This window comes from Pan troglodytes, chromosome 10, assembly GCF_028858775.2.
Source record: "Pan troglodytes isolate AG18354 chromosome 10, NHGRI_mPanTro3-v2.0_pri, whole genome shotgun sequence".
NCBI classification, from domain to species: Eukaryota; Metazoa; Chordata; class Mammalia; order Primates; family Hominidae; genus Pan; species Pan troglodytes.
The window spans coordinates 82126778-82151929 of NC_072408.2; the positions used below are offsets into that span (position 1 = coordinate 82126778).

The 25152-nt window shown below is 36.5% G+C and overlaps 2 protein-coding genes across 12 annotated transcripts in view; one reads left to right on the forward strand and one right to left on the reverse strand.

Moving 5' to 3' along the window:
• The window catches only part of GLIPR1L1 (GLIPR1 like 1), a 35510-nt gene extending 23347 nt beyond the window's left edge, over window positions 1-12163 (forward strand). The window contains exons 4-6 of one of the 2 annotated variants that reach the window (XM_001160352.8): window positions 5060-5148; window positions 11881-11907; window positions 12006-12163. In XM_001160352.8, coding sequence (XP_001160352.1) covers window positions 5060-5148; window positions 11881-11907; window positions 12006-12097 — 208 coding nt within the window. In that variant the 3' untranslated portion in view covers window positions 12098-12163. The remainder of the gene's footprint in view (window positions 1-5059; window positions 5149-11880; window positions 11908-12005) is intronic. The other variant, XM_001160304.8, reaches the window with a different exon arrangement.
• CAPS2 (calcyphosine 2) overlaps window positions 1-25152 on the reverse strand; it is a 116305-nt gene that overhangs the window by 83454 nt on the left and 7699 nt on the right. The window lies entirely within an intron of this gene.

Sequence of the window (25152 nt, forward strand, 5' to 3'; positions counted from 1 at the left end):
AAAAGTAAATCTAAAGTAAAAAAAAAATGTAATAACAAAAATAAAAGCATACATAAATAACAAACAGAAAAACAGTTAAAAACATTGATGAAAACTAAAGATTAACATTTTATTAATAAAATTTATCATCTGCAAACCATACTGATCAAAAAAAAGATAAAAATAATATGAGAACATAGGTGATAACACTACAGATTTTACAAATATTAAAAGTAAAATAAGAAAATAATAATAACATTTATGCCAATAAATTTTACCACTTGGATGAAATGAGAGAATTGTTCAAAAGACAAAAATTACACAGGAGAAATAAAGAGAAAAGTATAGAGCAATATCCCTCACAAACATAGGTACAAAAAAATCTAAACAAAATTTAGCTATTGAATCCAACAATATTTTAAAAGCATAATACACTTTATCTAAGAGGGGTATATTCCAGGAATGCAGGTCTCATTTTACATTCTAAAATGAATCAGTTAATCAACCTGAAAATAAGAATTATATGATTATCTCAATAGATTCAGAAAAAGCCAAACATTCATTCCTGATGAAGGCTCCTAACAAGCTAAAAATAGAAGGGAATGTCACAAATCCAACAAAGAACACCTATGAAAAACTGACAACTAACATTATGCCTAACAGTAAAAAAAAAAAATTGTATGTAACATACCAGACAGTAAATATGTTAGACTTTGCATGCCACATACACATTTTGTTACATATTTGTGTTTCTTTTTGTTTTGCTTTTTTAAACCATATATATAATATATTATATATGTTTAAATATATATAATATATAACAATATATAATATATTATATATGGTTTAAACATATATAATATATAATTATATATAATATATTACATATAATTATATATTATATTAGTACAGACTGCATAAAACAGATAAATATATAATATATTATTACAGACTGCATAAAACAGATAGAACATAAAAATATAGAAAAACAGACCATAGGACAGATTTGGCCTCTGGGCCACACTGTGCTGATTGCTACTGTATAGAAAATCCACTGGAATCTACCAAAACTCATCTAAAACAAATAAGTTTAGCAATCTTTTAGGATACAAAATAAGTATACAAAAATTAATTACATGTCTGTATACTAACACTTAACAATCAGAAATTGAATGAAAATAACATCATTTATAATAGCATCAAAAAATATAAATTATCTAGGAATAGATCTGGCAAAAGAAAGAGACATGTACTGAAAACTACATAATATCATGAGAGAAACTAACAAAGACACAATAGCGACATATATGTTGTTCATGAGTTAGAAGACTCAGCATTGTTGTCTTTTTTTTTTTTTTTTTTTTTTGCTGAATTGATCTATGAATTCAAGACAATCCCAGTAAAAATTCCACCAGGATTTTATTGTATAAATTGACAAGTTGATCAGAAAATTCATGTGGAAGTGCAAAAATTTCGAATAACCAAAACAACTTGAAATAGAATAAATTTAAAGGACTAATACTATTGTTTTCAAGTGCTAATAATATGGTTTTCAAAAGTTATTAAAACTGTAAAATATTCCCAACATTGTGGTATTTGCATAAAGTTAGACAAATAGATTAGTGAAATAGAATACAGAGATCAGAAATAGACTCACACATTGTTGACCACATTATTTTCAACTAATTTTTCAGAAATGCACAAAGGTATTTCAGTGGAAAAAAAATTAATAAATCATACTGGAACAATTAGTTATCCATAAAGTAACCTGGATCTATACAACTACAAAAATTAACTCAAAATGGATCGTTGATGTATTTGTTCATTTTCACACTGCTATAAAGAAATACCCAAGACTGGGTCATTTATAAAGGAAATAAGTTTGACTACAGTTCCACGTAGCTAGGGAGGCCTCAGGAAACTTACAATGATGGCATAAGGCAAAGGGGAAACAAGCACCTTCTTCACAGTGCAGCAAGAGAAAGAAAAGGAGGAACTTCAAAACATCTTTAAAACCATCAGATCTCATGAGAACTCACTCACTATCATGAGAACAGCATGGGGGAAACTGCCCCCATGATCCAATCACCTCCCTCTCTCAACATGTGGAGATTATAGTTCCCTCCCTCAACACATAAGAATTACAATTCGAGATAAGGTTTGGGCGGGGACACAGAGCCAAACCCTATCATTCTGCCCCAGCCCATCCAAATCTCATGTCTTTTTACATTTCCCAACCAATCATGCCTACCCAACAGTCCCCCAAAATTTTAAATGATTTCAGCATTAACTCAAAGTCCATAATCCGAAGTCTCATCTGAGAAAAGGCAAGTCCCTTCTGCCTATAAGCATGTAAAATCAAAAACAAGTTAGTTCCTTCCTAGATACAATGGGGATACAGGCATTGGGTAAATGCTCCCATTCCAAATGAGAGAAATTGGCCAAAACAAAGGGGCTATAGGCCCTGCACAAGTCCAAAATCCAGTGGGGCAGTCATTAAATCTTAAATCTCTGAAATAATCTCCTTTGGCGCCATGTCTCATATCGGGGGCATGCTGATGGGAGAGGTGGGTTCCCATGGCCTTAGGCAGCTCCTTCACAGGCTGATATTGAGAGCTTGTGGCTTTTCCTGGTGCATGGTGCAAGTTGTCATTTGATCTACCATTCTGAGGTCTGGAGAATGGTGGCCCTGTTCTGACAGCTCCACCAGGCAGTGTGCCAGTGGGGACTCTGTGTGGAGTCTCCAACCCCACCTTTTCTTTCCACACTGCCCTAGTAGAGGTTCTCCATGAGGGCTCTGCCCCTGTAGCAGACTTCTGCCTAGATATCCAGGCATTTCCATATGTCCTCTGAAATCTAGGTGGAGGTTTCCAATCTTCAATTCTTGACTTCTGTGTACCCACAGGCCCAACACTGTTGCAGTCTTTCTTCCCCTTAGCTCAGATAAGTCTGAGGTCTTGTCTCACAACCAGGAAGAATTTCCAGTGTGCAGACACTGGAAAGTGAGTGGAGTAGAATTAATTAAGCAAAAGAGAAACTCTCAACAAAGAGAAATGTGGCAGGAAGGGGATGGTTCCCCTACCCAAAGACTGGAAAGTACCTCTTTGTGGCTGGGACTGGGGCTCTTTATGGACTCAGAATGAAGAGTGTGTGCTGATTGGTCTGTGAGTATGCCAAAATAAATAAATAAATAAAAAGTTAAAGTGAAGACACCACTCAAAGCTGGCCACAACAGTGTAGAAAACTAATTAGGAAAGGGTAGGTATATGTAAAATAGGTGAAGGGTGGGTATCAATCAGAGGAGAGTGCACCAAACAAGAAAACAAGTTCTCAATCCAGTCCAAAGATTTAACTTGTAGCTTGGCTTTCAGATTTTAAACTGTCTTTGGCTTGAAGGTGGGGTTTCACCAGGAACCCAACCCTATCTGCCTAGGCATCTGGCTGCCTCCTGCCACTCTCAACACCATATGGAAGTCACCAAGGCTTGGGGCTTGCACCCTCTGAAGCAACAGCCCAAGCTGTACCTCAGCCCGTTTTAGCTGAGGAAAGAGATGTAATTGACTCATGGTTCCACGTGACTGGGGAGGCCTCAGGAAACTTACAATCATGACAGAAGGTGAAGGGGAAGCCAGAACCTTCCTCACAGTACAGCGGGAGAGATAAGAGAGAAGGAGGAACTTCTAAACACTTTTGAAACCATCAGATCTCAGTAGAACTCACTCACTATCATAAGAACAGCATGAGGGAAACCACCCCCATAATCCAATCACCTCCCTCCCTAAACGTGGGGCTTATAGGTTCCTCCCTCAACACATGGGAATTACAATTCAAGATGAGATTTGGGTGGGGACACAGAGCCAAACCATATCAATAGACCTAAATGTAAAACCTACAACTATAAAAACTTTAGAAGAAAAGATAAACAAAAACCTCTACGACCTTTAGATAGCCAAAGATTTTTAAACTACCACATTAAAACAATGATATATAAATTTAATGTCATTAAAATTAAAAATAACTACTATTCAAAGACACTGTTAAGAGAATGAAAAGACAAGCCACCTGGAAGAAAGTCTGTAAACAACAATAATAACAGCAACAATTATCAAATAAAGGATGTACCCTGGAATATAGGAAGAACTCTCACAACTCAATATAAAGAAAACTTAAAACTCAATTTTAATTTTTTTTAAATACAAAGAAGATATGTAGGTAACAAATACACACATTAAAATGCTCAACATCATTCGTCATTTAAAAAATACAAATTAAGGTCACAATAAATACCACTACACCATTATTAGAATGGCTAGAGAGTGACCATGCCAAATGCTGGGGACAATGTGAAGGCCATGGTATTCTCATGAACTGTTAGATCTGTGTCCCTATAATGATGTATGTATGAATGCTTTCAACATTCATAGCAACCCTATTGGTAGTGACCAAAAACTTGACCAACCCAAATGCCCATCAATGGAAGAATATGTAACTAAATTGTGGCATATTCTTTAATGGAATACTACTCATGTTGTTATGTTTTTATTTGTGTACTCTAAGTTAAAGTAACACATTTTTAAATCTTTCACAGATAGAAGATAAAGAAAGAGGCTTTGAAAAATTTATGACTTATACTATTAAAAATCAGGCATAATAGCTGTCAAGTCGTACATCATCAAACAGAACTAGATAAGGACTATGATATTATACTTTAAAATTAAAACATAAAACACGTTTATGTTCATACTTAAATATTACTTATTTCATGTACAAAATGAAGAAATAATCATACTATCTATGACAAAAACTTTGCAACTATCACATGCATAATTACACTGGGTTCACATCTCATTATTCTTCTATAGAATATTCAAGAATAGAACTTCCACGTGATTCATCCTGTAAGGAATTGTTTTAATAGCTTATTTTAACAAAAGAAATGAAAATAAAATTGAGACATATTATTATTTTTCATTTTCAACATTTATGACTTAATAAATGACTAAAACAACTTGCATACATGCATGAACAAAATTGGAGAAATTAACAGCCATTTGGCTAATCAATGTTTCTCTTTTTACAGAGGAAATTTTGCAAATATGCCTCCTTACGTAAGAGGAGAATCTTGCTCTCTCTGCTCAAAAGAAGAGAAATGTGTAAAGAACCTCTGCAGTAAGCAAAAATATATATATACTATTACATTTAGAGAGTAAAGTTTCCATATATTTATTAAATTTTAAAATTTGGCTTCTCAAGTTTACAAATTATGGACAAGATTTGACTGTTGTTATCTTATGATATAAATCATGTCATAAATTGTAATACTTAAACTCAGATGATTCCTGCTTTCTTCACTGATTACTCCCCCTCTGAAGCTAAAGAGCAGAAAGGAATGAGGTACAACCATGATTCAATTTGCTGCTGCACTGAAAATAACTATGGGTTGAAATGCTTCTTATTTTTACTCGCTTTCATTGACCTCTTGTTATTAGTTGTTAGAATACTGACCCATTCAGAAGTAATTTGTTAGTAAATGTCCAAAGTAATTATGATTTAAAACTAACATGTTTCTCTTTCATGATCGGCTTTTTGGTTCTCAAAACAAATATGCTTTTTAAGACTAAAAGTATAAATTTTGGGCAGTGAGTCCAGAGGAAAAAAAATGGAGCCATGTGTCAACAAAATAACAAACTCTGTAAAACATTTGAAGAGATTTATTCTGAGCAAATATGAGTGACCAATGGCCTGTGAGACAGCCCTCAGGAGACCCTGAGAACATGTGTCCAAGGTGGTCAGGCTACAACTTGTTTTTAAGGAGACTAAGACATCAATCAATACATGCAAGATGTACATTAGTTCTGTCCAGAAAGGCAAGACAACTGGAAGTAGTGCTTGCAAGTCAGAAGTCAAAGGCAGATTCAAAGATGTTCTGATTGGCAATTGGTTGAGTTAAGTAATTGTCTAAAGGCTTACAATCAATAGAAAGGAATACCTCGGTTAAGATAAGGGGTTGTGGAGACCAAGGGTTTATTAAGTAGATAAAACCTCAAGATATCAGGCTTCTGAGAGACTAGATTGTAAATGTTTCTTATCAGATTGAAAGAGTCTCTTCTATTAGACTTAAGATCTGTATTGGTGTTAATGCTGGTCAGCTTTTTCTGAATTCCAAAAGGGAGGAAGGTATAATGAGACATGTCTGACCTCCCCTTTCCCATCATGGCCTGAACTAGTTTTTCAGGTTAACTTTGGAATGCACCTTGCCAAAAGTAGAGGTCCATTCAGATGGTTGGGGGGCTTAGAATTTTAGTTTTGGTTTACATTCTCCCCCTTCTGGCCAACATTTGCCGTAGGCAAGATCAATGGCCAGTAAACATTTACTTTATCGCATAGTGTTGTCAGGGTGGCATGGCTGCCTGCCCCAGGTTCATCCTGTCCCTCAGTGGAACCCCTATTGCCAAGGGACCTAGATCCAAAAACTTATAGCCAATTTAAATGTTCCAGCCCAGATGGGAATGGACATGGACAGGCATTCATTAACTGTTAAATTTTTTTAAGTAATATAAAAGCCAACAAACAAAAACACAAAGGTGAAGATACAAAATTGACTTATCTTTAACTTCTATACATTGAGCTGCTGTAATCTTGGTTTTAGTTACAGACTTATAGCAATTAGCTACACAGAACATAAGCATTATTAAAACCTTTTAAGCTAAGGAATTTAGAGCTTTTTGTTGTGCCACATTTCTTTTTGTTGTCTTTAGTAATGTGTCCCAAGGTGTCTGATAAAAATTTTTAATATATAATTATCTGCATAAATCTCATAACTGGGAGTACCCAGGAGGCTTTGTCATGGGTATCTTTACATTCTTTCAGTAATAATTTGTTGTTAATTCTACAGGAATCAGCAAATTATTTATGGTTAGAATGGATTAAAAGGTGCCACATAACAGCTCAGAAGGCAAAGTCCCTGTTTTACCAGCTGTTTAGGCATCTGTGTACCCATCCTTCATTGAGAGGATCTGAACTAATTATATCCCTCAAAACCAGCCCTTGTAATCTCAGGCAACCACCTCTTGCACAATAGTCCCTGGGCCTAGAGGGAAGGTGCTTGTATAGTTTTAGCAACAGAGCATATGCAATGAAAAGCAGATCAGGCTCAATGGGATTCCAAATGAGGAACATCTGCAGGTTTTGTCAAATCATCTATTGTCTTCAGAATGCCATGATTCTGGTTTTCCTGGAAGAAGTAAAACCATGAGCAATAAATCACATTAATAATTTGACAATTAAAAAAGAATGTGTGTGTTAGAACAGAAAAAGGAAACTATTCATTAGAACAGAAAAAGGAAACTATTCCACTAGGGCACTAACTAAAAACATAAAAAATTATAACCTGGTACTCTTTAGAGGATTACTGTAGCCAAGAGATAATTCATAATTCCTTTTACCTTCTTTTACATATAACTTTTAAATAACCTTTGAATGAAACAAACATTATTTACCTTTCAATAAGAATACATTTTTTTAAAAATGTTTTCCTATCATTTTTTAAGTTGGATGTTGCCCAGAGTTAATGAATATACATTGTTAAATATAACTTTAGATTCAAACTTTAGACAAGTTTTTTACAAACATTTATTCTATTACATTTACCTCATTTAATAGTTCACCTACAGTATTTATAAAAACTGTGATAGTCATCATTTAAAATTATTTCCCTGTTAACCATTTTTATACCCTATGAATTGTGGGTGTTTACTCAAGAAATAAACTTAAGGCTAACTATATGAGTATTTTACCAATAATTCAGTATGTAGCTGTTTTCATTAAACCAACAATACCAAATGTCTTATTTAGCAAAAATTACACAAGCCAAGATTATTCTGTTTTGGGCTGGCTTTATAGTTTTATAACCCTTATGCAAAATTTTGACACCTTATAATATTTGCCAGGGATAAATATGAATCCACTTGATCAATAAACAAAGAAAAATGCCACAATTCTAAGTCTAATGTTACTTTACAAAGAATTTTAAAGCCAGTTTATTTATTAAAGATTTTATTTAAGTCATGTGAACTTGAAAAGCATGTGGGCTTATTATTTTACTTGATTTATGACTACTCTTAACTTTAAGCCAATTTGGTACCTTGTGGCCACAATCCATAACAAAATACATAAACACATACATACACACTCATAGAAAGATCCTATTTTTTATTTCAGAACTTAAGCCATAAGATATTAATACAAACTCACTGGTTTTACAGAAAGGAAGAAGATTGGATCTAAACAGTGGGTTTTGTCTCAGTAGAAAAGTAACAGCAGATTTAAAGCAGGCAGAAAAGAAAATAGAGAAGTAGAGAACTTAGGAACTCTTGAGTTGCAGATTGACCTTTGGGCTATGAATTTTTGTTTGACGTAATTTGCCTATTAGCTTAAAATGTGCAAAACAGACCATAATATGTAACTAGTTTGGGTACTAGTAAACCTGGCATGCCCTCAAGCTTTTTCATTTTGCACAAACACTTGCAAAGAGAGGCACCCTAAAACTAACACGGCACCTCAAAGTGGATCATTCTCCTTGTCTTTCCTCTTTTTCAGATTGTTGCCCACTTTTTTTTTTCTTAAAAGGAGGAATGGAGCTGTGGCCTAGGGTTGTAGATCAATGTGTGCTGATTTTGGGTGAGACTGTAGTGTTTTACCAATGAGTCATTTCCACGCTCTTATGTGTCTCAGTTTCTCTCTCCAGAGGTCTATCACCTCTGAGAAGGCTAAAAATGCCAAGTGAACAGCTCTATATGCATTTCTTGAATGAGTCTTTTAAAACTAATTTTGTTGAGGGTTCCCTGTAGGGCCACTGCATGTCAAAAGAGGTTAACCACCCAGACATTCCCACTCAGTCCCCAGTCACCCAAGGGGCAGCTTGCAGCTTGGAGTAACAAAATGTCCTTTCTCTTCAGAGCTGAGGAGGTAAGTCTCTCATTTATCTCTAAAAATGACAGTTTAAGTTTCTCACAAAAATGCACAGACAAGCCAACTGAGATTAATTTGGGGAGAAAAAGTAATGGAGAAGACACTTTAGAATACACCTCCAAAGTGGAAACCAAATAGGGTACCCAAAAGGCGGGGGTTCTCCTTGGCTTTAGAAAAAGGCAGTGGAGAAGATCCTTTAGAATGCACCTCTAAACTAGAATTAGGATCCTAAACAACAACTTCCTAGGAGGAAAAAAAAAAAAAAAGAACTTTTTGACTCTTTCGTAGTAACACTTAGCTTAAAACACAAACATATTGTATAACTACACCAAAGTATTTTATTTCTTTATGTCCATCTATAAGTTTTTTTCCACTTACAATTTTTATTTTACTGTTTAAACTTTTTGTTAAAAACTGAAATACGAATACACACATTAGCCTAGGCCTACACAGGGTCAGAGTCATCAATATAACCACCTTCCATCTCTACATCGTGTACCACAGGAAGGTCTTGCACATCAAATTATATTCTTTTTTGTAATATATTTGTTATTATAAATATTTTAGAATTTTATTTTATAATTGATTTTATTGGCTTAAAAAATTTAAATGCTTTTGTATATTAGTCTATTAACAGTTTTACCAAACTCTCTTATTATTTCTGACAGTTTATTGATTTTCTTGGATTTTATATGTTGACAAATCATGTCTTCTGTTAAAAATAATGCAAGTTTTGTTCTTTCTTCTAATCTTTATATTATTTATTTCACAAATATTAACAGATAGTTCATTCATTTCTCCAGTGCAATGTTGAGCATAAGCTGTAACAATAGACACACCCTTCTATTATTCTTAAATTTAAAGACAATGTTTCACCATTGTGTATGTTTGTTTTAGATTATTTTCATTGGTCCTCATAGCCAGGTTATAAAAGTTTTCTCTTTTCCTTATTTTGCTGAGTTTTTAATTTGAATAAATGTTAACTTTAACAATTTTTTCCTGCATCTCTTGAAATAATGCTATTTCTTTCCTTTTAATGTCTTAATATTGTAAACTGTATCAAAGGGTTTCTAATATAACACAGCTACACTGTAAAATTTCAAAAGGTAGCAGGAGTTAAGTGATGCCCCAGTAATACAATATTACATTATTCTTTCATTCTCGTGATAAATCCAATTTGGTCATGAGGTTTCCTTAAGAGATGGCTAGATTCTTTTTAACTTTTTATTTACAATTTTTTGCATTTAGTTTTAGAATTGTGCTTGGCCATATAATTTTCCTCCTGCATTTTTCGTTATTTTGCTGAGTTTTTAATTTGAATACATGTTAACTTTAACAATTTTTTCCTGCATCTCTTGAACTAATGCTACTTCTTTTCTTTTAGTGTCTTAATGTTGTAAACTGTATCAAAGGGTTTCTAATATAACACAGCTACACTGTAAAATTTCGAAAGGTACCAGGAGTTAAGTGATGCCCCAGTAATACAATATTACGTTATTCTTTCATTCTTGTGATAAATCCAATTTGGTCATGAGGTTTCCTTAAGAGATGGCTAGATCCTTGTTAACTTTTTTTATTTACAAATTTTTGCATTTATTTTTAGAATTGTGCTTGGCCATATAATTTTCCTCCTGCATTTTTCCTTGATTTTTGACTTCAAGTTTGTATTAGACTCATTTTAAAAAGTTGGCATTTGGACATAATTTTGCCTTTAGTATTTTGGTTACAGTGTGTATAAGATTCTGATTAATTTTTTAATGTTTGGTAGACATTCTCTATAAAGCTATTTTGTTCTAATGTGAATGTGTTATGTGTAAATTTTAATTACTAATTTTTTTTATCATTATGGGATATTTGGGTTTGTGGAAGACTTCAGCAAATTTTCTGTTTTATCCACATTTCAATGAAATTCTCTTATATTTTTGTATGTACTTCATGTGTAATTATGTTTCATTTATGTTCTATGACTTTTGACTTGTACTTTTTCTCTGTTTTGTTGATCAATCTTTATCAGAAAATATATTTTAGCTTGGTTGGCTTCTTATTTGAGAGATACGCAATATAGCATAACAGTTATATATGTAGACCTTGGAGTCAGATGGTTTAACTCAAGAGGTGATTAAGCGTATTAAATATGATTAAATACACAAAATTATTTGAGCCTCTCAAAAAGTAATTTTTCAATACATTTTAGCTATTACTATAATTCAGTTCCAAATTTTCTATCATTTAACCCAGTTTATATTTTGTAGCATTCATCGCTGACATTATCATTTTTACTCATCTTATTTATTTATTTAATTTTAAAATTGAGTATAGATTTTTCTCTCCTCATTTTTCCACAATAAAAGGGATTTTATTTTTTGCTGGTAACCATTATATCCAAAGCTAGAATCATGCTGAATACGTAGTAGAAAGTCAAAAAAATTAATTAATTTTTTTTAAGTAGATTATTTCCTAATGAAGTGCTGGATGCTATTAGAATGGTAAACTGGGGGGAAAGTTTGATGTGGAAAAGACATCGAGAAATATTTGGAGTAAGGACCATTACAGAAATGAATGAGATTGTTAATGAGTTCTGCATACAAAAAATTCAACATGAAGAAATTACGTTTCTTCAGGGACGTGAATTGGGAATGAAAGAGTGGGAAAAATAAAGTTAACTACTTTATAGCTTTTTCTGGTTTTGACTTTTGTGCCTTCAACACTCAGAGGTGTTTTAGAAATATTTGTTGACATAACACTGTTGGTAGGAAGCATCGTAAAGAGTTTTAAGTACTGTAGGATTGAGTAGGAAAGTTTCATTTTCTTGTTAAAAAGTCAAACTAATTTTTGTTAGTTGATTGTCTTATTCTAAAAGCCATAAAAGCAAAGAAATATGTTTTCTTGTTTTATAATATTTTATAATATTAACTTTAATTTTTACTTTAGGGACTCCACAACTTATTATACCTAACCGTATGTATCAAAATATTTTAGTATTAATTAAATTATTTCCTCCCATTGAAAATCAATTGAACTCTTAACTATTCTGGTTTTGTTTTTGTTTTTGACAGAAAATCCATTTCTGAAGCCAACGGGGAGAGCACCTCAGCAGACAGCCTTTAATCCATTCAGCTTAGGTTTTCTTCTTCTGAGAATCTTTTAATGTCATTTATATACAAAAGAAATTCTCAAATGTTAAAATAAAGGAATAGTTTATTGCTTAATATAACTTATCATCACTTTGCTTCTTTATTGAATCTTCTACACTCTTGCCTGATACCTAAATTTAATGTTTGTTTTTAACTCAAAAACTGTATTGTAGTATGGAAAATGGATAGCAGTAGAATAAAGTCTTAAGATTATTTTTTAATTACAAATCCATATGTATATCAAAAGTGTTCCACTCTTTAATTTTCTAATGAGAATGGATTGTCATTTTAGTTATAGTACATTTAGAGAACTAAAGACATTTCACATATCAAATAGTTTCCTTATATACCAGTAGTTTCCTTTATGAATACCATCAACATCATTCAGAAACAAAACGTTACTGAGGAAAGTTTTTTCAGATAGCATGTAATGTTATACATTATGGCCATAATCAATGGTTGGGGAATAAATCAATGAATTAAACTCAAAAAGTTAAATTAACTAAATTTTCAACCTTTAAAAAGTAAATATATGTTCTGCAAATTAAAGTTGCACTCTTCTAGGAGATTTATTTTTAAATATGCCCCACAGAAAATAACAGGATGCTAACAGCATATCTTTTAAAAGCCATATAAAATTAGTATAGGTAACAACATTTCTACAAACCAGATAATTATTCGGTACTGGCATTTCTTTTTTCTGAAGGAAAAAAACATAATATTTAATAAATTCAGTTTTCGAAATCATCAATGCTGAATTGTTGACTCTTGTGGAGTAAATTATCTGGATGTTTTTCTTCTCAACTAAGGCAAGCTCCAGCTTCCCTCAGCTATTGCATTAGGGCTCTCTAAAGGGACAGAACTATTAGGTTATATGCATGTATAAATGAGAATTTATTAAGGAGAATTGACTCACATGATCTAAAGGTGAAGTCCCATCTGTAAGTTGAGAAGCAAGGAAGCCAGCAGTAGCTCAGTCCAAGTTTCAAAATCTCAAAAGTCGGGAAGCCGACAATTCAGCCTTCAGTGTGTAGCTGAAGGCCTGAGAGCCCTGGTAAACCACTGATGTAAATCCGAGAGTCCAAAAGACGAAGAGCCTGGAGTCTGATGTTTGAGGGCAGGAAGCATCCAGCACACGAGAAAGATGAAGGCTGGAAGATTCAGCAAGTCGGCTCTTCCATCTTCTCCTGCCTGGTTTATTCTAGCTGGCAGCTGATTGGATGTTGCCCACCCACATTGAGGTGGGTCTGCTTTCCCCAGTTCACTGCTCTCCTTTGGCAATACTCTCACAGACACACCCAGGAACAATACTTTGCATCCTTCAATAAAGTTGACAATATTAACCATCACAAGTCCACCCCTTGTCTACTTGAAAAATACACATCTCCTGAAATCATATATAATCTCCAAATAAAGACAATAAGGTTATAATTATGTCTAATATAATACAGCTATCCTTTGTACAACCGGAAGTGCTCTAATCATTAACCTAAATGTTATTACATAAAGTTAAGAACACTTAAATGTCTAAATGAAGTCAGTAAATCTTATGTCACATGATAAAGGAAAAATAGAGGGAATAAAATGAAGATACTTTCTTAGTACAAGTGTATACATGCACAAACATATTCTTAACAAAATAAGGAGAAAATACTTATGACAATTACAGTCCTCGTTTCTGCAACTGGTCACGTGGTTGTATTTATGACTACCTGTTGTTAGTTTCCCATTGACCTTAATCACAGGCATGGCAAAACTAAGAAACGCTCTATGGAGTCTCTTATATTCCATACATACTCTTCCTTACCTCCATTAAGGAGTAGTAGGTTGATTTCATCTTTTTTGTTTGTTTGTTTTTTGTTTCTTTTTTGAGACGGAGTCTCTGTCGCCCAGGCTGGAGTGCAGTGGCACTATCTTGGCTCACTGCAACCTCCGCCTGCTGGGTTCAAGTAATTCTCCTGCCTCAGCCTTCCGAGTAGCTGGGATTACAGGTGCCCATCACTGCACCCAGCTAATTTTTGTATTTTTAGTAGATAGGGTTTCACCATGTTGGCCAGGCTGGTCTTAAACTCCTGACCTCAGGTGATCCACCTGCCTCAGCTTCCCAAAGTGCTGGAATTACAGGTGTGAGCCACCACGCCCAACCTGATTTCATCTTGATAGTTTAAGTCAATCACCCCAGCCAACACTATAACTCTTGTTAGCCTGTTGACTTAGAGGTAGGAGGAGCCCAGAGTAACCAGGTGGCAATCCTAACCTCCAGTTTAATAGAATACTTCTTGTATCTCCTGGTGGCAGCATTTCTCCCTCTGGAACTAAGATCTGTAGACCAGCAGAACGTAATGTCATGGGAACAGGAAGCAAAAATTTTGCTAGTGGATCGCTAGGGGTGATGGCGAGTGGTGCCACTTCCACTTCCACCCTTTGATGCCTGGACTCGTGAATCCTGGCTATGGGAGAAACTGTGCCATATATTGGATGCTGATTCAGAGCATACATAGCTTCTGAAGAACTTTGCCCCAGCTCTGTAAAGTATTGTCACCTAGTTGGCGTAATTATGACTTCAAAAGGCAATCCCACCACTCTATCAATCCAGCTGCTTCAGGATGATGGGGAATACGGTAAGACCAGTGAATTCCATGAGGATGAGCCCACTGTTGCACTTCTTTAGCCACAAAGTGAGTGCCTTGGTTAGAGGCAATGTTGTGTAAAATACAATTATGGTGGATAAGACATTCTGCGATTCCACAGATGGTAGTCTTGGCAGAGGCATTTTGTTTGCAGATAGGCAAACCCAGATCCAGAGTACATGTCTATTCCAATGAGGATAAATCACTGCCCTTTCCATGATGGAGGCAGTCCAATGTAATCAACCTGCCACAAAATAGTTGTCTAACCACCCCAAGGAATGGTGCCATATCGAGGGTTCAGTGTTGGTCTCTGCTGCTGGCACATTGGGCACTCAGCAGTGGCTGTAGCCAGGTCAGCCTTGGTGAGTGGAAGTCCATGATGCTGAGCCCATGTGTAACCTTCATCCCTGCCACGATGGCAACTTTGTTCATGAGCCCATTGGGTGATGACAGGGGTGTCTGGGGAAGAAGGTTGAGTGGTGTTCACAGAATGAGTCATCCTATTCACTTATTATTAAAATCCTCCTCTCCTGAGGTCAACCTTTGGTGAGCATTCACATGAGATACATATATCTTCAGTTTTTGACCAATCATAGAGGTCCATCCACATACCTCTTCTCCAAATTTCTTTGTCATCAATTTTCCAATCATGCTTCTTCCAAGTCCCTGACCATCCACCCAAACCACTTGCTACAGCCCATGAATCACTATATTATCATACATCTGGCCATTTCTCCTTCCAAGCAAAGTGTACAGCCAGGTGCATTGCTCAAAGTTCTGCACACTGGGGAGATTTCCCTTCACCAGCATCCTTCAGGGATACCAAGAAAGGGGCTATGGTGCTACAGCTGTCCATTTTGGGGTGGTGTCTGTATATCATGCAAAACCATCTGTAAACCAGGCCCTAGTCTTCTTTTCCTCTGCCAACTGATCATAGGGAACTTCTCATGAGGCCATCGATGCAGGCTGGGGGAGAGAAGGCAGGATGGCAGGAGTGGGGGCCATGGTCATTTGAGCCACTTCCTCATGTAACTTGTGCCTTCAGGATCTGCTTGCGCCCCATCATGTATATACCACTTCCATTTGATGATGAAATGCTTCTGTGCATGCCCAACTTTATGGCTAGATGGGTCAGAAAGCACCCAGTTCATGATAGGCATTTCAGGTTGCATGCTAACTTGATGACCCATAGTCAAACGTTCAGTTTCTACTAAAGCCCACTTACAGGCCAAGAGCTTTCTCTCAAAATGAAAGTAGTTATCTGCGGAAGATAGCAGGGCTTTGCTCCAAAATCCTAGGGGTCTCTACTGTGATTCACCTATGGGAGCCCGCCAAAGGCTCCTAACAGCATCTTATCTGCCACTGACGCCTTAAGCATAATTGGATCTGCTGGGTCATATGGCCCAAATGGCACAGAAGCTTGCACAGCAGCCTGGACCTGTTGCAGAGCCTTCTCCTATTCTAGACCCACACTCAAAACTGGCAGCCTTTCGAGTTACTCGACAGATGGGCCAGAGTAACACACCCAAATGAGGAATGTGTTGTCTCCAAAATCCAAATAGGCCCTCTAAGCATTGTGCCTTTTTCTTGGTTGTAGGAGGGGCCAAATGCAACAACTTAACTTTCACCTTAGAAGGAATATCTCCACAGGCCCCATAGCACTGGACCTCTAGGAATTTCACTGAAGTAGAAGGTCCCTGAATTTTAATGGGGTTTATTTCCCATCCCCTCGCATGCAAATATCTCACCAATGAGTCTAGTGTCTTTGCTTTTTCTCACTCATTGGGTCCAATAAGCATTATGTTATCAATGTAATGGGCCAGTGTGATACCTTGTGAAAGGGAAAAGTGATCAATATTTCTGCAAACAAGATTATGACATAAAGCTGGAGAGCTGATATATCCCTGAGATAGGACAGTGAAGGTATACTGCTTGCTTTGCCAACTGAAGGCAAATTGTTTCTGGTGGGCCTTATGGACAGGAATCAAGAAAAAGGCATTTGCCAAATTAATGGCTGCATACCAGGTACCAGGATATGTGTTAATTTGCTTGAGCTATGAAACCTCACATGGTACAGCAGCTGCAATTAGAGTCAACACTTGGTTAAGCCTAGGATAATTCACTGTCATTGTCCAAGATCCATTTATCTTCTGCACAGGCCAAATGAGAGAGCTGAATGGGGATGTGGTGGGAATCACCATCCCTGTTTCTTTTAAGTCCTTGATGGTGGCACTAATCTCTGCAATCCCCCCAGGGCTGCAATATTGTTTTTGATTTACTATTTTTCTAGGTAGAGGCATCTCTAATGGCTTCTTTTTGGCCTTTCCTACCACAATAGCCCTCACCCTATTGGTCAGGGAGCCAATGTGGGGATTCTGCCAGCTGCTAAGTATGTCTATGCCTATTACGCATTCTGGCACTGGGAAAATGACCACAAGATTCATCCAGGGCCCCACTGGCCCCACTGTGAGTCAGAACTGAGCTAAAATTCCATTAATTACCTGACCTCCATAAGCCCCTACTTCAACTGGAGGACCACAATGATGTTTTGGATCCCCGGGAATCAATGTCAGCTCAGAGCCAATATCCAGTAGTTCCTGCAAGGTCTCATCAGTCCCCTTTCCCCAGTGCATAGTTACCCTGGTAAAAAGCCAGAGTTCTCCTTGGAGAAGGATGGGAAGAAGATGAACAGTACAAATTTTTGGTAGTATAGTGGGGTCCTTCTTCAAGGGGATCCAGCCTCCTCTTTATTCAAGGAGTTCTGCGTCTGAAAGTGGTTCAAGTCTGGAAACTGATTGAGGGTCTGTGATTTGCTATTTTTATAATACAAATTAGTCTTTTGTCCACTCGACCTGAAAGTTTTCTGCCTATACAAATTAAGTAACAATGCTGTAGGCTTCCTATCAATTTTACTTCTAGAAACACCGTAATTAATTAGCCAGTGCTAGAGGTCTACATGAGTCATACTATTCTGATTGCTGCTTCGGCTGTGCTGTCCATTATGGTAATTATGCCCACCTTGTCTTTGACGGTTGAGTGCCACTACTTGGCCCCTGCCACTTCGGGATCCAATTATTCCCATTGAATATAAGTTTTCCAATTGAGTGACTGTGGTTCCCACTGTAAGATCTGGCATACGGAGAGGAGCAATTGCAGACTTCAAGGATGCAGGTACTCCCCTCACAAATCTGTTTTGCAAGGTATTGGTGAAGGGTATGTCTTCTGGATCCGCCCAGTTGGAATGAGTAAGTCTAAAGTGATGAATTCACTCTAGCATTTCAATCTCTCTGAGCCTTTGGATCCCTTCGTCTACATTAAACCAAGGGACATCTGGCATTTCCAGCTTACTCACAGTGGGCCATCGTTTGATCCATGTTTCAGCTAACGAAGCAAATAAACTATTAGAACTTTTTTTAACTCCCCAAGCTGCAACATTAAATGAAGAATCCCTGTTTAGTGGGCCCATATCAATAAATTCAGCCTGATCCAACTTTATGTTTCTTCCACCATTATCCCACATCCTTAATATCCATTCCCATACCTGTTCTCCAGATTTCTGCTTATATAAATTAGAAAACTCAAGCCATTCTTTTGGAGTGTAGTGCACTTCTTCACCCTGAACCTTACCTCTAGGGGCCTGCTGGTACTTGAGTCTAATTATAGGTCTAGAAGCAAACAGCAGTGTTGAGGATGTGTCCTGAGGAGAATCAGCTTTGTCTTGCCTGGCAACCGCCTCAGGCAGTACAGGGTTAATCTCCTGAAAGGTGGAAAGGCTGATGGCAGTATGGGTGCGAGAGGGGATATTGCTACCACCTCTGGCAAAAAAGGCTCATCAGAATTTAGGAGCTCAGTGCCTCCAGCCTCATCCCTCATCAGGGTCCTCCCACACATCCCCATTCCAAGTTGTAGGGTCCCATTCTTTTCCAATCAATGTCCTCATTTTAACAATAGATACCTGGTGAGGCTGAGCGTGCACCTTTCATTGCAGGTCAGCCACTCGCATGATAAGAGCTTTTGTCTGGTTTTCCACAATTTAGCCCTTTGTCTTCAGGAGTTAAGACTCTCACTCAGGGCAATCTTAGACGATCTGAGGCTCAGTATGGGCTTCTGGAGCTGGGAATTAGAATCCCTGAGCTCATCATTTTCTTTCATCATTTTGTCCAGGGAATTTAGAAGCAACCAACCAACTTTATTATATTCCTTGATTCTCCACATATAGTTGAAGGTATTATGTATACAGTCACTAAACTCCTTGTTTCTCAAGAGCATTGAATCAGGAGTATCAATGCATTTATTTTGCATAACTCTTTAAACAGTTCATGCCAAGAACTATCAGTGCTCTCCATCCTATTAGAAGTAGAGCCCTTAGCATTTTTTAGTCTAATCAGATTAAGCAGCCAACTCCAGAAACCCCAAAACCAACTAAAGAAATCCATTCTTAAAATTCTGTTCCTCTAAAACCACTCCTGGTACCAAAATCTGTATTTGGCAGGGTTCCCTAAAGGGACAGAACTACTAGGATATGTGCATATATGAAAGGGGTTTATTAAGGAGAATTTACTCACACAATCACAAGGTGAAATCCCACGATAGGCCATCTGTAAGTTAAGAAGCAAGGAAGCCAGCAGTGGCTCAGCCCAAGTCCCAAAACCCCAAAAGTCAGGAAGCCCACAATGCAGCCATCAGTCTGTGAACAGAGGCCCGAGAGCCCCTGGTAAACCACTGGTGTAAATCCAAGACTCTAAAAGCTGAAGAGGCGGGAGTCTGATGTTTGAGGGCAGGAAGCACCCAGCACAGGAGAAAGATGAAGGCTGAAAGACTCACAAGTCGGCTCATTCCACCTTCTCCTGCCTGCTTTATTCCAGCCACAGTGGCAGCTGACTGGATGGTACCTACCCACATTGAGGGTGGGTCTGCCTCTCCCAGTCCACTGACTCAAATGTTAATCTCCTTTAGCAACATTCTCACAAACACACCCAGGAACAATACTTTGCATCCTCCAATCCAATCAAGTTGATACTTAATATTAACCATCACAGATATATATATATGTGTGTGTGTGTGTCTATATATATATAAAATATCTGTAATATATATAATCATTTTAAATGTATTTTTAATAGAACTGAACATTGTTTTGTATATATTGTCAGATATCTAGGAATTTCCACATAGCTGGGTGGTTGATACTTTTTTTTCTTTTTGAGACAGGGTCTCACTCTGTCACCCAGGCTGGAGTGCAGTGGTGCAATTTTGGCTCACTGCAACCTCCACATACTAGGCTCAAGCAATTCTCCCACCTCAGCCTCCCGAGTAGCTGGGACCACTGGCACGTGCCACCACGCCTGGCTAATTTTTGCATTTTTTTGTAGAGATGGGGTTTTGCCGTGTTGCCCAGGCTGGTCTTGAACTCCTAAGCTCAAAGCAATCCACCTGCCTCAGCCTCCCCAAGTGCTGCGATTATAGGCATAAGCCACTGTGCCTGGCCGATTGGTGCTATTTTTTATAAAGAAGCCAAGTAGTTTTATATTTAAGTCTGCTTACATCTGTCAGTGTTCTCCAGAGAAACACAACCAATAGCGGAGAGAGAGGGGGAGAGGGAGAAGGAGAGAAAGAGGAAGAGGTGGAGTGGAAGAGGGAGAGGCAGAAAGAGATTTTTAGTAATTGGCTCACAGGATCCTGTGGGCTAACAAGTGGAAATTTTTAGGGCAAGCTGTCAGGATGGAGATTTAAGTGAGAGTTGCTGTTGCAATCTCTAGTCCAAATGTTGAAAACTCAGGCAAAATGTTTATGTTGCAGTCTGGAGGCAGGATTTCTTTTTAAGAAAAACTCAGTCTTTGTACTTAAGGCCTTCAACTGGTTGAATGAGGTCCACTCACATCAAAAAGGATAATCTGATTTACTTGAAGTCAACTGATTATAAATTTTAATCATATCTAAAAAAAATCTTTACAGCAACATCTAGACTAGTACAACCAAACAACTGGTCACTGTAGACCAGCCACATTGACACACAAAACTAACCATCACATTACTATTTGACATCATGTATATAGAGTCTTATATTTTTAGTAATGTAAGCTTTCACTATTTGTTTAACTATTGCATTGTTAAAATTCTCATTCATAATTACTTGCTTTTTAACTTGTGGTATGAAATAACCTAAAGGTAAATTCACATGTATGTAGAGTATATTTTTCTACCTATTGCTTTGTTTATCATTTTGTTATCTTCATGTATTTTAATTAAACATTTTCATTAATAATTAAAACATCCTCTGATTTTTAATATAATTACTCCTTTACCCCTTTATACTTATTCATTCAAGAGAATATGATTTTCTTTAAGTCAGATTCAAATTTAAAATTTTAAATTTTTTTACAGAATTATATTCCCTGATGAAGAGGTACTTGTCAAAGAGTGTTAAATTAGCACTGCTATAGGAACTTTCAGGTTGTGACAGTTCTCAGAAAATGGAGTTTATTCACAGGACTTTGGGTCCATGCTAAAGCTATGAGCAGAGGCTAGAAAGGCAGAGCATCTCCATCTTATTAGTGGGCTTTCCTCTTCCTGTCAAGAAGAGAAAATTCTGGGCCAAGGATATGTCTTTTTTATTTCTTGTGATCTTAACAACAGCCTCTTGACAGGACATCTTGGGAAGCCTGTCATTGCTTGAGGTTCCTTTACTCTGAGTAGACTGTTGATAGTGACTTTAAGTAACCCTCCTATTTCACTTAGTTTGGAATTGCTAGACAAACTGCTCTAGGCTTAGCTTTTTCAAACTACTGAGAATAGTTAACTCAAGATTTAAGTAGTGCATTTTTCAGGAGATTCTCTCGTCCTGCTAGGACAAGTTTGGGTTGTCAAACTCAAATAAGTGTGTGTTCCCAGAAATTGCTGAATCACTTCAAAATATGAAACAAAGAAATCAGATTTGCCAATAATAGTTGGGCCAGTTTTCTACCTCTTGGGAGAAATGGTGAAGAGATAGTTTAAACAGTATTCTCTGTAGTTTATTATTATTATTATGATGCATCCCTATCAGTAAAAAAAAAAAAAAAAAAAAAAAAAAATTGTAGAGTGACCAAAAATCCTAGTTTGCCTGAGACTGAGAGGTTTCCTAGAACATAAGAAAACATGCCCAGACTAGGACATTCTCTAACAAATGTGGAAGTGGTAACCCTTCGATTAAATCAAAAGGTACTATATGTACATTTAACTAAATGTATTATGTATATTTTTATAATAAAGTAATATATTACAAAATACATAATAATTGAACCTAAAAAGGATGAGGTAAAATAAATTTAAAAATAAGTGTTAAAGAGATGTTTATGCCAGGAATATAAGAAGAAACACTTCTGACGGTTTTATATTATTTGCTTGCATTTGTATCTTGACAACTATATTGAATCGGCAATTTCCTCTTAGCAATTTTTGCAGGATATGTGATCATTTTGAGATGGTTTGCTTAGTTAAAACTAGGTAATTTGAACTGTAATTAAATTTACCTGTGATCACTAACTGTACCAGGGGAAATAAATAAATTCCATTATCATCACTTCGAGTGGAACTCCCATTTTCTCTCAGGAAAGCAACATATCACTTGCCAATGTCCTCCAGACTAAAACTACCAGCATCTCACCTGTAGTTATATTCACTGGGTTTGCTTCTTGCAGCTAGGGAAACTACATTGATTATTATAAGAATAACTCAATAAATATTTATTAAGCATGCTCTCATGAAAACTAATATAAAAAAACATTTATTAAGCATGCATAATATCTGGCACCATGCTAAGTGTTAATAATTATTTTTAGTTCTTGTGAAATCAATGAGTGAAAATAAGAGTATTTAAATTTAATAATAGTAATACCTAACAGTAGGTATTACTATGCCAAGCACTAAGTGCCTTACATCTAATAACTTATATAATTCCCTCAATAATGAGGTAGATGCTATTAATTTTTATTCCTTGAACTACCAGTAAAGCTAAACATATTTTCATAAACTACATTCAAATTTACCAATATATTGTTTGAGAGTTATTAAGAAAGGCTAGGAATGTTATTTTCACCTTTGATGAAAAGATTACAGGAAGTTGTTTCAAACATATGACCATACTTCATATTGACCTAATGAATACAGAAGTAATGTACATTCAGGAGTCAAATTTTAATATAAATAGTCTCGGATTTATACTCAATTTTATGGCTCGGTCTTTTAGAGACTGATATGGTCTGGCTGTGTCACCACCCAAATCTCAACTTGAATTGTATCTCCCAGAATTCCCACATGTTGTAGGAGGGACCCGGGGGAGGTAACTGAATCACAGGGGCCAGTCTTTCCTGTGCTATTCTCATGACAGTGAGTAAGTCTCATGAGATCTGATGGGTTTATCAAGGGTTTCCGCTTTTGCTTCTTCCTCATTCTCTCTTGCCGCCGCCATGTAAGAAGTGGCTTTAGCCCTCTGCCATGATTGTGAGACCTTCCCTAGCCATGTGGAACTGTACTAAGTCCAATTAAACCTCTTTCTTTTGTAAATTGCCAAATCTCAGGTATGTCTTTATCAGCAGCATGAAAACAAACTAATACAGCGACAAACGATACTTTAGTTCCAGAGGTCCAAATTCCTCCTGGAATCTAGTTATATACACTCCATCATACCTATATGTGAAAAGAGTAGACGCAGGATGAATATTTCAACTACACTGTTATTTAGACTTTTTTTTTTTTTTGGTATATTACCTGTTCATTTTCTTCCTCTATTTTTCTAATGGTGCTGCTATTATTCATTTTCTTAAGTGTTTTTTTTTTTTTTTTTGAGACAGAGTCTCGCTCTGTCACCAGGCTGGAGTGCAGTGGCACAATCTCGGCCCGCTGCAACCTCTGCCTCCCGGGTTCAAGCGATTCTCCTGCCTCAGCCTCCCGAGTAGCTGGGACTACAGGCATGTGTCACCATGCCCAGCTAATTTTTGTATTGTTAGTAGAGACAGGGTTTCACCATGTTGGTCAGGATGGTCTCAATCTCCTGACCTCGTGATCTGCCCACCTCAGCCGCCCAAAGTGCTGGGATTACAGGCATGAGCCACCGCACCCGGCCTCTTACGAAATTTGAATGGCTCCCTGTGTATCTGGGATTTTAATCCTTGGACATTTATCTAGCAAATTTCTCAGTTGCCCTATTTTACATTTTAACGAAGTAAAGTCTATCTTTCTACCTTTCGAAGTTGGCTTTTATGTGTGGTTCATTTTGCTTTTCTCCTTTAATGCTTCTCATGCACAATTATCTGAATCTTAAATTTGAATTATAGAAAAGATCAATCATGTATAGAAAAGAAACAACGAGAAGGAGTCAATAAAATAAAAACAATGTTTCTAATAACATCTATACAGAGAACAAAATAATACATTTTAGTATCTTCAGTCTTATCCCATGATCATTTTCAGTAAATGTAGATTAAAAATACATTTTTAAATTTGCTAGCTTTTATCCAAATCAAAAAGCATATGGAATTAGAGTATTATTTCCTTAAAATTTCAAGTGTAGACCAGGCATGGTGGCTCACGCCTATAATTCCAGCACTTTGGGAGGCCAAGGTGGGTAGATCACCCGAGGTCAGGAGTTCAAGACCAGCCTGGCCAACATGGTGAAACCCCATCTCTACTAAAAATACAAAAATTAGCTGGGTGTGGTGGTGCATGCCTGTAGTCCCAGCTACTCAGGAGGCTGAGTCATGAGAATCACTTGAACCCAAGAAGCGGAGGTTGCTGTAAGCCAAGATCATGCCACTGCACTCCAGCCTGGGTGACAGAGTGAGACTCCATCTCAAAAAAAAAAGAAGAAGAATTTTAAAAAATAATTTCAAGTGCAGTGTACAAGTGTACAGAAACTGAGAACTTAAGGAAAGTCACAAATCATCTGAGATAAGCAAGAGGCTTAAAGTTTATCCCAAAATTGCTCTTGTTTTTAAAATTAAAGCTATATCTGTTATACATGACAACAGAAATATTAAATGGGTATGCAAAAAGTATATAAGTAGCAGAATTTAAATAATTTAATGAAACCTTATTTTCCACATTCCTTGTAAAGAAATAAATGACTCTGTCAATACCCTCTAACAATTCCAATGCCCTCAAGAAACCAAATGTGATAAATTATTTCCATCACTTTCAATATAAAATAACTTAAAACTGTTTTGCCCCAAATTTCAAAGTTCAAAAATCTACAACCATTCAAACCTTATTAGAAAATGTACACAACCTGTGATTTAATACGTATTTCATGAAACTATGATTAAATAATTCTCATGTATTACATGCCTCTTTAAATTTTTTGAAAATATATATCATAGAATATAATGCATTAAAATTTTTTTATATGAAGTATATAATGGGAGCTGATTCACTGACAGATACGAAAGATTGAATATTTGCAG